We start from the raw sequence: 15,843 nt of genomic DNA on the forward strand, positions 1-15,843 counted from the left end.
CCCGCTGTTGACACTGGGGAAGCACACCAGTTTCAGGAGCTCGTTGTTCATCTACAAACGTTTACTTGGCTGTGCAGTTATTCTTTCGCCGTTTTTTTTTTTTTTTGATAACGTTGAAGAGACTACCTCAATCAAACCCCTCCCAACTGGCTTAGTATTGATCACCCATGGCATCTACGATTGACATCGCTTCCTCGTTCATCGAGGGTGCCCCGCCAGGCGAGGTATGCCTCTCAGCCAAGCTCAACTTCTATCATATACTCTCGACATTTAACTAACATGATAGCTTTCAGCTCGCCGACGTTGTCGCCGGTATTTTGCCCTTTTTTGTTATAATGACTGTTCCCCGCATTCCCGATTACACCTACCATCACCGGACGAGCCACCGAGGAATCTGAACCAAATGCTAAACAGTGCCGAACAAACAGATGTGAAAACCCTCACTTCCGACACCCCCGATATCATCCCTTCTCTAGCCCCTGCCTTTGAACGATACAATGAGACGCAACTGGCGACGGTGAAGCTGCCCGGAGCGAATCAGGAGGTGGGCTGACCATACATTCGCTTGAAGAGTCTATGTCTGACAAGGCAACTGCAAAGGTCCTTATCAGCGAATTCAACAAGTTGGAGGGAAACCGGTACTTTGACGTCGAGAGCCAGACGTCGTTCGAAGTCGACCATGTCACACAAGTATGGCTGTTTGGGTGGGGTTATCTAGGCGGGACTAGGCTGACATTGGCTTCAGGAAGCCTCCGCAGCGCAGTCGTACGTACTGGACTCGCAGAATGCGGACTTGATGTGAGTTGGTGGAATCCGGATTATAATGGCCGTTACTAATGAGGATCGTAGCAAATCGCTACTCAAGTTGATTTGTGCTCACGCTGTTGAGCACTATCCTAATTCCTCGTATGGTGTATACCCCATTGAAAACGATTCGGCAGTGGCTATTGTGCTTGTTGCGAACCGCTACTCGCCTAACAACTTCTGGTCAGTTTTTGGATATAGTTTGGGGGTGTTTCGTTGGGATAATGGTGCTGATTGGATTGTTTCTCAAGGAACGGTCGCTTCCGTGCTGTCTACCAGGTCCCTGTTTCGGAGCCCACGACTGTGACCGGAAAGATCCAGGTTGATGTCCACTACTATGAGGATGGTAATGTGGCCCTGAACACGAATAAGCCTATTAACCTCTCCGTCTCCTCCCTTTCCGCCGAGAGCATCATTTCCCGCATTGCCACCGCAGAGCGAGACTACCAGGAGGACCTTAACCGTGCGTTCGTGCAAATGGCCGAGGGCGCATTCAAGGGTCTGCGGAGACAGCTGCCCATCACACGCCAGAAGGTGGAATGGGAGAAGGTCGGAGGATACCGACTGGGACAGGATATCTCTGGTGGTAAGGGGCGGTGAGATGCCGAAGGGATTCCGATAATATGCTGGCATGTATGTGGATTGATCGTTAGCGTGACTAGACAGATTCATTCTAAGTTGATTTTGCATAATTAGCACATACTTTCATAAGGCAGTCTCCTATATTGTACTATTGCGAAGGGATGATGAAGTATGCCTACTCCCAGCTCGTGAGTAAAGCTTACTGTACTATGTCTAACCCGTCCTTCTAAATAGCCAATGGAGGCCCGCCCGGTTGGTGTTCGCATTGAGAACCGATAATCTTATCATGTCATGACCGTTCTCCTCTATCAGATTCAGTAGATGAAGTGTCAACAACGACCTCGCATGACCTGGGTAAAAGGGGTGTTAATTCCTACCTTGCCATGGCAGTCTGACTCAACATTGGCAATTCAATTAAAATAAACACGATATAGTTCAACTTGAATTATCTCTCTAGCTAGCAACAGCTTCGGGTCTCAGATGAAGCACTAACAATGGAACTGCCTATAAACTGAAGACGCCATACACCTCAGTGAATCATGGTTACATCTCTCTTAATGCCTGACCTTGTTCTATCGAAGCCCCGGACTTTAGAAAATATTTGTGTTAATCTGCAAATCTGTTCAACAATTCGCGCAGAAGTTAATTGATTCGGCGTCTACCTTCGCAGCCTCGGACGACTCAACTCTATTATATTCCTAACCTGCAGCTGGTCGGAACGACAGGTGATTGTAGTGGCCAAGTTTTACATTTGTCTCCCATTTCAACAGCCATTACTTATAGCCTGCCGCCCCCTCAGCGATTAGTCTCACTTGAACAAGCTGTGTGTGACACAGGATTCAAGACAACAAGGGCCATATAACGAGTAATCACAACTAATATCACATAAGGACAGTCAGCCTTCCTACTCACATGTGAATCCAGTCCCAATCTTAATATTTCTATGCTCGAACCCCAGGATGTTCCTTACCACTGTTCTCAGGAGAACAGGGCGTCATCTTCTCCCTTATAGCAGACGCAGTCGACATACCTGGTAGCCCTTCCCCAGTCATTAATCAACTGCTAACTAACCCGCCGCTATCAAAGACCACTTTTCTGAATTCGCTGCAACCTGCCGTCCATTTCGACGAGAGCGGACTTATCGAGACGATGTGGGAATGTGATATTAACAGCTGTGACAAACCTTCTGTACGCACCTATGGAGAATGCATCATATGTGATCGTCATCTCTGCGCGGAGCATCTTAGCCCTAAGTGCCACTCATGCCCTAGGTGGGATGTGAGTCAGACGGCTCCTTCAAATGTCTTACTTCAATGATTAATATTAGAAATCAAAGACGAGGAATCGTATGATCCCCCTGCTGGGGAAGCAGAGCGCAAAGAAATTACTAGCCTCCTGAAAAGAATTAACGTAACTGCTCTTCTGTCGAGGACAAGCCATTTGCGCAACGGTATTCCCTCTTCCATACCACGACCTCTTCAATATGACGCGTCTATTAGCTCGTCTGTGGTGGAAGGCATGAATTATCCCATTGAAATCCAATTCGATGATGGGAGAAGCTGGTTAGCACGCATTCGAAGATTCAATGCCACCATTTTCCGACTCCGAAGGTATATGAATATAGCATTGAGGGTGAGGATGCTGTTGGTATCGGATACATTCTCCTAGAGAAAATGCCTGGAAAGTCATTGCGATGGTCTCTTACGTCTCCAAAGCTATGAGAGAGAGTCATGAGTCAGCTGGCAGACATATTCATCGAACTGAGCAAACCCCCTTTTGACCTCATGGAATCCTTTGACCAACTGAACCCCGATCACATTAGGCTTTATGCCAGAGAGTCCCTGACGGATTATGATGATGGCTCCATGCTTCCTCTTGGCCCTTACAAAAACCGCAGAGACTACCCCCAAGCCAGCATCAGCTGATGCTAGACCTGATAATGAGAGGAAAGTGCTACACGAATAGACTGGTAGATGCGTATCTAATCCATCGTTTTCTCCAAGTCTTGATCTCTGTCCCGACGATGCTGACGGGTCGGTTTAATTAAAAACACATAGAAGACAAAGGAGACCATATACTCGTCGACGACGACTTTATACTACAGGAATTATCGATTGGGAATGGGCGCACATAGATACAAAGTCAGACGCTTTCAGTTCTCCAATTCTACTTCTTCCTGTTTCTGATTTCTACGATGGAGCGAACCACCTTGGCGAGGATGAGTCGATATTTGTAAGGCTATTCGAGCGAAAAGGTCACCGAGATCTCGATCGTACAGTGAGAAACGGACGGGCTATTCACCAGTTTCAACTCTGTGGATATGGCCTCTGCGGACTGGGAGGGATTTCTGGGACTTTCCCAAGATCTCCGCTACCTTTTGGGCGTTGATGCAGAACTAGATTGGGGGTCTTGAAAAGAAAAAGCGTTTGGGATGTACGTAGGTGATGAATGTCTGATAGATTGCCCGGTGTTGAAGGAGCTAGCTTGTGCTTCTTGATTATCTGGGACAGAGATATGAATTCTGCCCGGGACTCCAAAATTATAACTAGGAACTCAGAAGAGGACACCGAAGGGGGAACAAAAGAAATTTAAAAAGAGCCCCAATTGAACATAAGTACATAAATATAAGTCTAACATAATCATCTCCCCAAAAGCACTACACTAAACTACGTGATATTCGAGTACCACATATCGTCCCCGTTATTTAACTCAGTCTTAAAACACCTTCCTGGAAAGATAAAGGCCTCCCAAAGGACAATATACCTGTACGGGGAATCTAAGGCATCTAGCTATTCTGGATCCCATAACGACGCCATTGTTTGTATGACGGGACATATCTTGTAATTTGATTGTCACAGACGCAGTAAAATATCTAAACTGCTGTATAAATGTGACACCTGCGGAATCAAGAGCTGTTTAATGCCCTATAAGACTCCCTCTCCTTTAGGTTCTCCCACCACCTTGCTATATTCTTTTTCGCATTTAGGAATCCCGGCCATACTGTCTCATGCAGATGGTGGATATATGGCATGTAAAACAGGTCTACAACAGTCAAATTCTATAGCAGGGCATTAGCCTTTGTGCATAGTACCATGGTCCATGAGCGTCTATAGACATACCTCTCCAGCCATGTAGGTCTGCCTTCCTAGAATAATATCCAAAACATTCAGGATCTCGTCAAGCCTTGACCGTAGTTCTTCAACCAGCTTACTGTCGGGCAACGGGTCGTTCGGCTTGAAATACCTTGCTGACTGTCAGCTCTGAAAGTTCGCGCACATCATGAAGCAATTCACAGGTAAGATATTAAAATGGGCTTGAGGAGTGTGCAAGACAGACATACTGCTTGAAGATCATTTCAAAGACAAGCCGATTCGCGACCGGATCAAACGTGGCTACCTCTGTGCTTGCTGCTTGCTCGAACCTGGCTATAGCTGAGAAATCTTCAGGATTAGGTAGCAAATGGGGCCCGTAACGAGCGGCTAGATAACGTGCAATGGCCCTGGATTCGTAGACAACGAGCGGCGGATCATGAGAGGAGTCTTTCAGGCAGGGCAGGGTGGCGAAAGGATTGAGATTAGTGTAGTCTTGCTCCTAAAACGATAAAGTTAAGAGTCGCATCCCACGGGAAATAACAAACGAAACACTCCTGACCTTGTTCTGTCTCTCTTCAAGAGAGATTCTGTGGACAGTAACATCCAGGCTGAGCTCCAACACTACCAAGTGGACTCGTTGGGGACAAGGAAGGCGTGGATCTGTATACAGTTCAAGTGCCATCTTTTTCTCTGATAGGTCTGATAGAATGACTGATATGTAGCATCTAAATCCGGAGGTGCATATTTTATAGTTGTATATACCAGGCAGTGAAGGGTTAACGTCAGCTGTGATGCCTGCCGGTGGGGCCTCTTGTCTTCGTTCCACTATACGTATGGTATACGCATCATTGCTTCCTTTTTACAACTTTTGATCCCTGAACAAAATTTTATTGCGTCCATATATTATTTTATGAAGAGATCACTGTTCTCGCGGTGTGTTTCAAGGAATAACCCCAACCATGTTATACTTCCTCCTACTCAGTGTCCACAACATAGTACGCGATGACGCATAAAATTGCTGATTCACCCACATAAAATACTGTTATTTACACCTGTTTTTGCATATTCAAATGATTATACTTATTATGTACCCCTCTGCCCAACAAATATTTAAGAGATGCCTTTGTTACTCGGTCAACAAATACTAGTATTATAATATGTTCCGTACTAAAGGTGATGCGATCGTGTTATGAGTATTACTAGGTGGTATAAATGAGAATGGTCTCGTGATCGTACAGATATATAGGTGGTATAGTATTACACAACTATGCTTATCTGGATTTCTTTAGTCCATACTTGCTTGCCTCTGTTTTAAAAGAGTTAACCTCTTAGAAGCAATTATAGGTGTAGTATAGAGGCCATCTGGTTACCTCTTTTATCTTCTATCGTAGCAGAATTGCATTGGGAGGGGCTCAAGTGACACTTAGTATTTTAGGTGTGTCTAAAATTTTTCTCGGAGGCGTTAATTTAACTAGAAATCGGTAGGATTAAAAGATCCCATGGGACTTCCTCTGGGGGAAGGGGAGTTTCCCACTAGACCAACCTATCGGAAGCTGTATACAGTGGGTCTTTGAGACGTCTGATAAATAAACTACTCTCTTAGCTGAAATGAACGGAGCGCCCTGAAACAACTGAAGGGGAAGAAAAGATTTACTAATGTATATAAGTTGAAGCAATACGTCGAATTGCGCTTATTTACCCCCTACTTACTAACGGAACAAGTGCCGCTCGGCATCACTAACAAAAGCTACGGCTCGGTCGGCCGAGCTTACCAATAAGAACAGCTATCCTCATCTTATCACCCCAAGATCTAACTTTTAGATATAGCGCCAACCCCAGATAGACCACTTAAAACCCAAAACCTACCCCTGGACGTAACATCTCATCCCATTCCAAAGAACCTCCTAAAACCTCGGGAAAAAATGGTAGCCAAAACCTCCACCCCAACACTAAGTCTAATCAACCAATTCTCAAACTTCACCCGCACAACCGCCGGCCTCGAAAAAACCCTCCGCCTAATCCAATCCCTCGCCCAGATCGTCCTCGAACTTGATACCGACCCAACGTCGACGACGCAATGGGGGACCGCTAAGTCGCAATTAGCCCTGAGTAAGTTTCTAACCCTCTAATTCCTTAATTTCCGTATCCTTTCTATATAATATTAGACAAACCGGGCAAAAATATTAATAAAATTGAATGAAATAGCAAGACGCTTCTTCCGCTTCTTCGCTTTTATAGACTGTTTCGATCGCGTTTATGATCTTCTTGGCGGAAGAGGAGGAGGCGGAGGACAGGGGCCCTTCATGACATTGGTAGAGATCGGACGGTGGAGTTGTCTTGGGTTATATTTTGTATTGGAGGATTTGACTATTGTAAGTTCCCGTCTTCTCCCCTTTCTCAAAGAAAGAGTAAAACAAAGTCACAATGAGACTTAGAACAATAAGAAGAAAGAAACACTTGAGTTTACTGACTAATACCCCGCAGCTCCACGCCATGAACGTCTACCATGTCTCCTGGAACATGCCTGTATTGGTCGAAGCGTACAAGTTCTGGTTCTACGCGCTTTCACTATCTATTTTTGGGGCTGTCTGGGGGTTACTGTTTACTTCTTCTCCTTCTCCGGGAAAGACTGGGGGGAATGGGAACAAGAAGGGTGGTAAGAATGCCGTGAAAGTGGCGCGTGGCGATGAGCGGCATAGGGCCGAGAGAAGGGCTCTGGTGAAGAGGATTGTGGTTGATGGGTGTGATTTATTGATTCCAGGGGTGTTTGTGGGTTGGATGAATGTGAGTGAGTTGATGGTGGGAGTGACAATGGTTGTTAGTACGGTTGTTTCTGGAGGGGATGTTTGGGGGAGGGCGCAGGTGTGAGGCTTCTTTTCTTTCGAGGGGGAGGGTAAGGGTTGTAAATGGGTGTTGGATGTTGCTTGTGTATAAGTATGTGAGGAATGGGGGTAGAGGGTTCCTGGCATAGAGGGATAGACTACTGGTTGGATTTGGAAATTAGAGGTAGATTAAGCATATTTAAAGATCGCTGTCAAGTACATTTGGGACTGATGAGGCATTGGGGACGTTATGCTTTTACCCCTTATATGTGTGACTTCTGTGCGTACGTATGCATGGTATTCTGCCGATCACACTAGACATGTTTTAGGCTGTGGAGGTACACATAAATGATCAAGACTAAACGAGCCGAATTAGGTTAAAATAGAGCAGGAGGACCTGCCATATATCCATGAATACTGGGAGTCGATTTAAAACCGGCGTAAATATACAGGGGGATCTGCATGCAACGACGAATCTCTCAGCCTAAACAGGGGGTTCGTGGCGCCAAGCTTACCCTAACAAGGGCTAAATCCAAGGATGAACGACTAAACCAAAGGCCGCGTCAGCAGGGCCACGAAAGCATAAACCAACTCTCGCTGTAACAGCTGCTTTATAGCCCATTTAGCAGTCAGTCCGTTAGCTGTCCAGCGAAATAAACCCCGCCTTCTACTAACACTCCATGCAAGGCCCAAGCACTCGGGAAGCTATCACTCTGCTCTACTAATCTCCCTAAGATCACGGAGCTGAACAAATCTATGAATCCTTTCCCGGCAACTAAATACCACGTTAAGATACACGATTGAAAGTACCAACGGCCAGATCTGCCAACCATGGCACTTTGAGAGAGCTGTGATCCACGGTCTCAATCAGGAGCCGCGATGGTTCGCTTGCGTTGTAATTGGAAAAGTTCTCTCATAGGAGGGTGTTGAAGGGGGGTTGGATGAGACACCGGTCTGTCAGATTGATGATCCGGACAGGGAAAAAGCGTTGGCTTTTGACTGTCGATTGTGGGCTGTATATGCTATGGAGAGCTTCGCAGGTCGGATGCTGTTTCCTCGCTGTTTGATTCGGGGCTGTTGGACAGGAATGCCGTGGAGTATGTGAATGGGAAAAAGAAAACGGGGAAATAGAGGGCTGGGGCAAGATATAGGTGAGAGTTTCGAAGCTCTCTAACCTTGGACTTGATTACGGACACGGAGATTTCTCGATGATTTCCTCATCATTGATGAGATATATGGTATGATTAAATCTGTCCCTCTACTGGTGATATTTGAGCTATGAGTATGTACTATGGTATCAAAAGAAATATTGAATTTTCTGCTTTAACACCCACATATCTTCATGCATGTTATTTTTAGCCAAACTGTTGCCTACTGCGCAAATGCATCAATACATCTGACAAGACTCTGAAGAAGCCCTACAGACCCTCCCATGGTCCGCTAATTCCGACCCCCAAGGTAAACCATGTAACCCCGAGAAGTTTACGTATGCACCAGGCAAGCAAATAATGGCGATCTCCACCCTCTGCACAGCCGAACCAACAGCATACCTCGCGGTGCGCAATCCCTAACAGGGGGGAGCCGCTGATCGACAGCCATAGCGCTTACCAGAAAACGAGGCTATGTGCCGATCACAGTGGACACCCTAAAACTCAGCCTTGGACGCGGACCCTTTATTAACTGCTGGTCGCGCAACAACCCCCGTCCGCACGAGAAAAAAAAAAGAAAAAAGAAAAAAGAGACAATGTTAGAAAGGCAGCAGCACTCTGTAAGGGACGAGGAAGGGGTACAAAAATATACCGAAATCGCCTCGTCACCATGCTGCTGATTCGAATGCGTCGGTCACAAGCTTGGGTCCCTGGCGCAACGGCATTGGCTTTCATCTTTGGCTCACTTTTACTTTTCTTTGCACACAGGCGGGGCGGGAATGTCTATCGCCTTGTTTCCGTGCCGCGCCCGGTGGAAAGGGCGAATTCGCGCACGCTGGTCGTGGCTAAGCTGCGAGATGCGGATACGAACTGGGTTGATATGCTCGCGGAAGAGGATGGTCGGCTCTCGAGCGCGGTGTACACTGTTGACGCGCCGAACACGAATGACACTTTGTTAAGTGTACCGATGAACAAAGGCCACGAGGTCATGGTGTACCTGACCTACATCATCGAGCACTATTTCCAGCTCAGCGATGTGACGATCTTCATGCACTCGGACCAAATCGCGTGGCACAACAATGATCTCTTGAATATGGATTCGGCGGAGATGGTGCGGCGTCTGCGAAACGACTACGTTTACAAAAAGGGATATACGAACCTGCGTTGTCAACACGACCCCGGCTGCCCGGCTCGCATTCGCCCGGCACTCGCCAACGGGCAGTATAATCCGGACGTGCCTGAGGCTGTGGTCATTGGGGATACATGGAAGACGCTCTTTCTGGAGGAAGCTATGCCGGCTGCGCTGGCGCAGCCGTGTTGCAGTCAGTTTGCGGTTAGTGCTGAGGCGATCCGGCAGGTCCCCTTGATGGACTATGTCGCATACCGGAGGTGGTTGATGGAGACAGATTTGGATGATAATCTTTCGGGACGGGTGTGGGAGTATTTGTGGCAGTGGATCTTTACAGGACAGGCGGAGGATTGCCCGAATGAGAGGGTCTGTTACTGTGAGGGTTATGGTGTATGTTTGGAGAGTGAGGAATATGAAGAGTTCTTTGACGCTCAGGATGAGGTGAGGAGATTACACAGTGAGGTGCAGAAAGCTTTGACTACAAGACCGGCGGAGAAGGTGGGTTCGATGAAGAAGAAGATGGCCGCTTTGCAGGGAAGGATGGATGAGATTAAGGCCACCGGACTCACGAGTTGATGAGATGATTAACGACGCTGTACACTACTAACTAGATCAATACCGTGGTTTACATAACACTCCTGAAGTAGTAGTATTCTATAAGTGAAGTGAGATTTTGTCTATCGTCTGGTATCTAATATCCGCAAGTGTACAGCTTCCACCTTCGTCAGCGGGATCAATTCTATAACGCATGTAGTCAAATCACGAGTCTCTCTCCTTTAGCAACTCCTCGATATGGCCATTCAACCAGTACCCCTCCAAGTCCTTCCGGCTCAACTTCTTCGCTCCATCAATCCACCCCTTGCAAACGCCGTCTCCAGATCCACAGTTGCACTGGAAAGCCTGATCCATCTCCCATTCACTGCTTGGGTAGAAGAATGTGAGCGGATCGCCCGCCTTCAGGTCGCGATCATCGACGACCCGGACTTCCATCTTGCCCATGTCGAAGTTCAGCGTCGGGCTGCATGAGTGGTTGCAGTAGACAAGATCGGAGTTCAGCTCGATGTGGCTGTTGGCGCCGGTCTGCACGGAGGTGTATGCTTTCTTGGAAGGAGTCGCGGTGGTGATCTTGGCAAAGAGCGAGCCGGCGGGCAATGAGACGAGGGACACAGCACCGGAGGAAAAGGCCTTTGTGCCACGGTCGACCCGGAGAATGTCAGGATGAGTTGGAGGTGTCTCAATTGAGGTTGGGAGGACTGTTGTAGTGGTGGAGGAGGCGGTAGCCGTTGTAGGCTGAACGGCGATTGGGGCCATTTTGTATGTGTATATAGTACCTGGTTCGATGAGAATGGGTTGGAGGAGGAATTGAGTGCTTTCGACCACCGAAGAATTTAGGCGAGGATTTCGAGTGAGGGAGGGGTAAGGAGCCGTAGTTAAGGACGGAGTGGTGGGGGTGGGGGAAGTGGGATGTCGTTGAGGTCATTGTATTTATAGATTTCCGTATTCAGCCGTGACTGTCTTCCTTTGTACCGAGGATCTTGTCTGCGGAGAGATGGACTGGAGATGAGTGGGGCCATTTAGTTTAGGCGCCATTACAACTTCATCTACTAGAGTATAATTGAACATACTAAGGTGGCTACGTGTCGAGATCAAGTGCCGATATGCGTGATAATGGAGTTTCAGTAAGATTAGGGTTGAAGATTGGTGTTGTTGAAGTGATTGATTAGACTGGGTTTTGCCTCGGCTCAACAGGCGAGTGGCTTATGTAATCACCATGGGGTGGTGACTTTAAGCTTGCAGACCACGTGTACGTCACTTGATGTTCAGATCGTATGAGAGGATTAATATCAATCCTGACTTCTGCCACATGAACTCTCAATCCTTGAATCTCACCTGTCTTCAATCTTCTGGACGAATTCTATGCGTGGTTTTGCGCAGACCCAAGGTCCGAGGTCCAGAGATCGATCAATCAGCCTACTATTTAATTAATTACGGCCCACGGAGATCCCCCACTATGGCGGAATGCACATGAAACCGCACTTCCAGACCAATGGCCCACACTGCTATTCTTCGAACTCGAAGCTTCTCTCCGTACATTGCAAAAACGGCTCTAGCGACGAATTAGGACCCGGTGAAGCTGACCTTAAACCAAAAAGGCTACAGATCCGGATCACATGCACAACATCACACGCTTATCCTTTAGCCTCTTCAATAGTGCTCCGTCGACTCCATACTGATTGCCCTTCAATTCAAGCGTGTGTTCAATTCCTCTCCCTTCAACCACCTGTCCAAGTTGTCTGCCACCTCATCATACCACCCATGAATCTGTTCGTCGCCATACCCGGTATGCGGTGACAACACCACTTCACTCCGTCCCTCCTGACCCCACGCCGTCGTCCGCCAGGGGCTATCCTTGGGCAAAGGCTCGGGATCAAAGACATCCAGCGCAGCCCCACGAATCCGTCCCGCATTCAACGTCTCCAACAGGGCCTTTTCCTCCACCAACGGACCCCGCGACGTATTCACCAGAATACCCGACGGTTTCATAGCCCCCAACTCAGCCGCGCCCACAATGCCCCGACTCCGCTCCGACAACACATTATGCAGGCTAACCACATCCGCGCTGCGAAAGAATTCGGCCTTGTCCCGAACCACCTGAAAACTCCCCGGCGGCAACCCCAATGCCGCCGCCTGCCCATCGGCCTTCTCCTGCGTCAGATTCGTGGACCACGCAATCACCTTCATGTCAAAGGCAATCAGCGCGATCCTTCCCACCTGCGACCCCAACTTCCCCAGCCCAAGTAGTCCCAACGTCTTCCCCGCCAGCGTCATCCCAAGCGATCCCTGCCACTCTCCACGCTTAACAGCTGCATCATCCCGCGCGACGTGTCGCGCCAACCCCAGGATTAAAGCCCAGGTATGTTGCACCGTAGAATGGATACCTGCCGGTCGGCCCGCGGTTCCGGCGACCGGAATCCCGCGCTCAGCGCAGTATGCCACATCCAGGGCGAGATTGCGGGTTCCCGTCGTCAGGAGGAGTTTCAAATTCGGGAGTGCGGAGAGCGTTTCCTTGGAGAAGGGGGTACGTTCACGCATGGCGAGGATCACATCGAAGGGCTGGAGGCGCTCGATTAGGAGTGCGCGTTGGCGTTCATCGCGGGGGTCGAGCGTTTCAGGGAAGTAGGAGATTGAGATGCGGGATTCGAGATGGGCAAAGTGGGGAGGGGAGATGTTTTGGTAGTCGTCTAGGATTGCGAGTTTAGGTTGCGACATTTTTGTAGACCGGTAACTGGTGGGTCTTTGTATGCTTGTTTCTCGTAGAGTGTAGGCTATAGTGTTTCGCATGAAGAGATTTGTACTAGGTACTATGATTGAGAAATAAGGATGAGGGGGATATAACTAGCCGGTCGAGAATACATAGCCGATTGAGTCATTGACCCCACACCTGACGATATGGGTTATCCCCCACATTTTTGTTTTTGGTATAGGTTCCAATTCTATATTTTCTTCCTCTTTTTGCATATTCTATTATCGTTGTAAGTCGTATCAGCTATGAGGTTGTGTTAAGTAAGAGCAGAGACAAGAGTCCTATTAGGTACCTCTGTTTCCATTTACCCATTCAGACCTTCATCTTCAACAGCCCCGTAATGAACCCTCCGTTTCCAAAAAGTGCAAAGCAGAACCCTCTAGGATTCTGTTACAAGCTCTGTTCTCACATAATCAACATTGAAAGTGCTCTGTCACGACATATTGAGTCTCCAGGATCAGAAAACCAAATACAAAGCCCGCGTAGAATATACCCTCCGTAATATCGAATTTTTCAGCCCAGAGTCCCCCTCAAGCTTGGCCATTCTTTATGCTGCTTTTCTACGAAACCAAATAGAATCGCAGGGGGGTGCACTCGGTGAACTGTCCTGGACATTGTCCATCACGCGTCATCTTGTTCGATACATAAAGTCTGAACGCTATTCCATTGAGAGTCCATCGTTGATTGACTTCTCCCAACCCTCATCGCTTAGTTAAACAACAATCAGTACAATGGCTCAAGAATTGAGAGAGCATATAGTAAGACATACCTCTGAAGAAGGTGGACATTAGTGGTGGGTTCTTGATTCATGCTTAGCACACATATATTTTCTGCACTGTGCACACCACCCGCGCAAAACTAGGCCTCATACAGGCGGTCCACGAGCCAGTCGCGAACCTATGAGGCTGTGGTCCTTCAATTTCCCTTTTAGGTCTACTATAATCTCTATTGCATCCTTCTTTGGGCAGAAGAGCTTGGAGCTGCGCATCGTCAGTCCATTCATATAGGTGGTTTTCGCGCCATACCTTCCAGCCAATGTTTTAAGTCCAGCCCAGTGGCAACCAGTGGCAGTGGAAATGATACCTTGAAACAAAGCCTGCGCTTCATCCCAGGACAAGTTCATTCCCGTCCCGAGACCAAAGGACAAGCGACGTACCAAGTCAGGAGTAGAGGCAAAGCATGTTAGAGCGCTGCCTTTCGATTCATGGGGAGTTTTGTACACGCTTCGCAGAGCCCGTGTCATGAGGTAGTCATTGGTCAGGCAATCAATATGAGAGTGGTATCTCTAAAGACCACTCCAAGCTTAGAAGAGGCAAATTTAAAGTACAACTGAAGATACATTACGAGATAGGACTTCCTGCTCCTCATATCCTAGCTACTATATCCTCCCCAATCAAATATAGCTGTACCGTCAAGCTCTGGGTCTCTACTATCTGTGTATACCAATACCTTCGTTACGTGAATCCTGGTGCTGATTCTATAATCATTCCCTGTTTGGTAAGGAGTCTGTGTCTTAAATCTCATAGTCTGAATAAATATGAAAATCCTATCTCCGTGCATGGGTGATTGGAACACAGCCTTGTTGCGCGGTTAGCATTATGTACCGGATAACAATGATATAGAACATTCAGAGTACTACATATTGTCTACGTATAGTAAATTTGCCACTTGCCGTTGGTATATGTGGCATAGTCTTCAGATTATTTTTACTTCTGTCAAACACCGCAATCACGCCCTGTATGCTGCTTTACCAAGTATTGTCGGTCAATAGCCTAGGTTAGAAGTACATATGCACAATCATTAAATATTCACCAAGTACTTCCCAGCGAACTCCTCAAAAGTAGTCAACTTCGCCTTCACCATCTTCACCGTCCTATCGACTAACTTCGGAGTATTAGGTCCAAAATACCCAACCTCCTCGAAAAATCGCATCATGGAAGCAACCCTTGCTCCTTGTTCAGGTTCCATGAAACCCGCATACACTTCCTCAGGAATCTTCACATAGTTAACCGTCTTCCCAGAGACTCTCGATATGATGGCCGCTATTTCCGCAAAGCTATATAGCCCCGTTGCCGCATGGAGAGTAATACCGGCTGTATTCTCAGGATCAGCCAAGATGGCCGCGATATACTTCCCCGAATCATGCGCTACGTCAATGAGAGGGATCTGGGTATCTGGAGAAATGACGCTAGCGATGGTGTACGTCCCATCAGGGCCCGGGACAGGCGCCATCATCGTCGTCAAGTTTTGCATGAACATGCTCGGTGCAAAGAACGCAGTCTTCAGAGGGAGCGATCGGAGGTACTCCTCTGCTTCTGCTTTGGAGTCGAACGCATCCACAGCCCGGCCGTTCCAGAGCGCCGCGGAGTGTACTGCAGTGCTGAAGATTATGTACTTCGCTCCTGCTGCGACGGCTGCGTCGCCAACTGCCTTGACCTGGCTGTATTCTCGTGCTTTTAGGTCGGCATCGTAGGTGGTAGTGGTGATTATGATCACGGTGTGGGCGTTTTCTAGAGCTGCTGGGAGAGAGGCGGGGTCGCTGGCATCAGCTTGAATTGTCTCGATTCCTTGTTTAGCGATTTCTTTTGCTGCAGATTGTGAAGTGTCGCGGGTGATTGCGCGGATGGAGTATTGCTTGGAAAGATTGGGGTCGTTGTGGACTGTGTCGAGGATTGATCGGCCCTGTTGGCCAGTGGCGCCGAAGATGACAAGCTTGGACATTATTAGGTAGAGATTTGAAAAAATTTCTGTCATTCAATTGCTTGATACAATATATCCTGGGACTCAGTTGACACTTTATATATTTACCGTTTGTGTGGCGACTTCTCGAATGAAACTGATCGGTTTTCATGATAAATGGCGGAGTTAACGTTTCCAGATCCAGCCCTATATCCGGCCATCATCGGTCATATATTCGAACACCATGATATTGCCTCTTCCTTGCTTCAGGCCCCTTCACTTA

At 47.8% G+C, this 15,843-nt stretch overlaps 8 protein-coding genes across 8 annotated transcripts; 4 read left to right on the forward strand and 4 right to left on the reverse strand.

Moving 5' to 3' along the window:
• Positions 1-98: 98 nt before the first annotated feature.
• On the forward strand, positions 99-1,503 carry BDW43DRAFT_262822 (F-actin-capping protein subunit alpha). The gene is made up of 7 exons (XM_032040467.1): positions 99-224; positions 294-312; positions 429-544; positions 601-690; positions 746-798; positions 850-987; positions 1,056-1,503. The coding sequence occupies exons 1-7, from the start codon at positions 168-170 to the stop codon at positions 1,402-1,404; spliced, it is 822 nt and encodes a 273-aa protein (XP_031904842.1). The 5' UTR covers positions 99-167; the 3' UTR covers positions 1,405-1,503.
• Positions 1,504-2,899: 1,396 nt separating this feature from the next.
• Positions 2,900-3,319, forward strand: BDW43DRAFT_262825 (uncharacterized protein). The gene has a single exon (XM_032040468.1). It carries the CDS (start codon positions 3,117-3,119, stop codon positions 3,309-3,311), a length of 195 nt encoding a protein of 64 aa, XP_031904843.1. The 5' UTR covers positions 2,900-3,116; the 3' UTR covers positions 3,312-3,319.
• A 703-nt stretch (positions 3,320-4,022) lies between these two features.
• On the reverse strand, positions 4,023-5,241 carry BDW43DRAFT_151669 (glutathione S-transferase family protein). Its single transcript, XM_032038453.1, has 4 exons — positions 5,038-5,241; positions 4,727-4,977; positions 4,506-4,629; positions 4,023-4,444 (listed from the first exon to the last, which is right to left on the reverse strand). Exons 1-4 carry the CDS (start codon positions 5,158-5,160, stop codon positions 4,292-4,294), a joined length of 651 nt encoding a protein of 216 aa, XP_031904844.1. The 5' UTR covers positions 5,161-5,241; the 3' UTR covers positions 4,023-4,291.
• Positions 5,242-6,400: 1,159 nt separating this feature from the next.
• Positions 6,401-7,346, forward strand: BDW43DRAFT_306709 (PEX11 domain protein; the record flags this gene model as incomplete). The annotated part of the gene is made up of 3 exons (XM_032046084.1): positions 6,401-6,587; positions 6,684-6,850; positions 6,963-7,346. 3 exons carry the CDS (start codon positions 6,401-6,403, stop codon positions 7,344-7,346), a joined length of 738 nt encoding a protein of 245 aa, XP_031904845.1.
• A 1,649-nt stretch (positions 7,347-8,995) lies between these two features.
• On the forward strand, positions 8,996-10,261 carry BDW43DRAFT_151691 (DUF3431 domain-containing protein). Its single transcript, XM_032038455.1, has one exon. The coding sequence runs from the start codon at positions 9,119-9,121 to the stop codon at positions 10,151-10,153; it is 1,035 nt and encodes a 344-aa protein (XP_031904846.1). The 5' UTR covers positions 8,996-9,118; the 3' UTR covers positions 10,154-10,261.
• On the reverse strand, positions 10,245-11,256 carry BDW43DRAFT_151686 (uncharacterized protein). The gene is made up of 2 exons (XM_032038454.1): positions 11,203-11,256; positions 10,245-11,131 (listed from the first exon to the last, which is right to left on the reverse strand). Exon 2 carries the CDS (start codon positions 10,886-10,888, stop codon positions 10,337-10,339), a length of 552 nt encoding a protein of 183 aa, XP_031904847.1. The 5' UTR covers positions 10,889-11,131; positions 11,203-11,256; the 3' UTR covers positions 10,245-10,336.
• Positions 11,257-11,818: 562 nt separating this feature from the next.
• Positions 11,819-12,847, reverse strand: BDW43DRAFT_306712 (D-2-hydroxyacid dehydrogenase family protein; the record flags this gene model as incomplete). The annotated part of the gene is made up of 1 exon (XM_032046085.1): positions 11,819-12,847. The coding sequence occupies one exon, from the start codon at positions 12,845-12,847 to the stop codon at positions 11,819-11,821; it is 1,029 nt and encodes a 342-aa protein (XP_031904848.1).
• A 1,744-nt stretch (positions 12,848-14,591) lies between these two features.
• BDW43DRAFT_262838 (uncharacterized protein) lies at positions 14,592-15,653 on the reverse strand. The gene has a single exon (XM_032040469.1). It carries the CDS (start codon positions 15,633-15,635, stop codon positions 14,682-14,684), a length of 954 nt encoding a protein of 317 aa, XP_031904849.1. The 5' UTR covers positions 15,636-15,653; the 3' UTR covers positions 14,592-14,681.
• Between the last annotated feature and the right edge of the window lie 190 nt (positions 15,654-15,843).

This window comes from Aspergillus alliaceus (genome assembly GCF_009176365.1).
Source record: "Aspergillus alliaceus strain CBS 536.65 unplaced genomic scaffold BDW43scaffold_4, whole genome shotgun sequence".
In the NCBI taxonomy this organism is placed as follows: domain Eukaryota; kingdom Fungi; phylum Ascomycota; class Eurotiomycetes; order Eurotiales; family Aspergillaceae; genus Aspergillus; species Aspergillus alliaceus.

Bases quoted from the DNA above. Each gene is read 5' to 3' on its own strand.
- BDW43DRAFT_262838 (XM_032040469.1), bottom strand. From the start codon at position 15,635: ATGACAGAAATTTTTTCAAATCTCTACCTAATAATGTCCAAGCTTGTC.
- BDW43DRAFT_151669 (XM_032038453.1), bottom strand. From the start codon at position 5,160: ATGGCACTTGAACTGTATACAGATCCACGCCTTCCTTGTCCCCAACGA. The intron at 4,978-5,037 runs GTCAGGAGTGTT...TTATCGTTTTAG, and splicing joins TTGAAGAGAGACAGAACAAG to GAGCAAGACTACACTAATCT. The intron at 4,630-4,726 runs GTATGTCTGTCT...ACAGTCAGCAAG, and splicing joins TTTGAAATGATCTTCAAGCA to GTATTTCAAGCCGAACGACC.
- BDW43DRAFT_262825 (XM_032040468.1), top strand. From the start codon at position 3,117: ATGAGTCAGCTGGCAGACATATTCATCGAACTGAGCAAACCCCCTTTT.
- BDW43DRAFT_151686 (XM_032038454.1), bottom strand. From the start codon at position 10,888: ATGGCCCCAATCGCCGTTCAGCCTACAACGGCTACCGCCTCCTCCACC.
- BDW43DRAFT_151691 (XM_032038455.1), top strand. From the start codon at position 9,119: ATGCTGCTGATTCGAATGCGTCGGTCACAAGCTTGGGTCCCTGGCGCA.
- BDW43DRAFT_262822 (XM_032040467.1), top strand. From the start codon at position 168: ATGGCATCTACGATTGACATCGCTTCCTCGTTCATCGAGGGTGCCCCG. The intron at 799-849 runs GTGAGTTGGTGG...TGAGGATCGTAG, and splicing joins TCGCAGAATGCGGACTTGAT to CAAATCGCTACTCAAGTTGA. The intron at 988-1,055 runs GTCAGTTTTTGG...TTGTTTCTCAAG, and splicing joins TACTCGCCTAACAACTTCTG to GAACGGTCGCTTCCGTGCTG.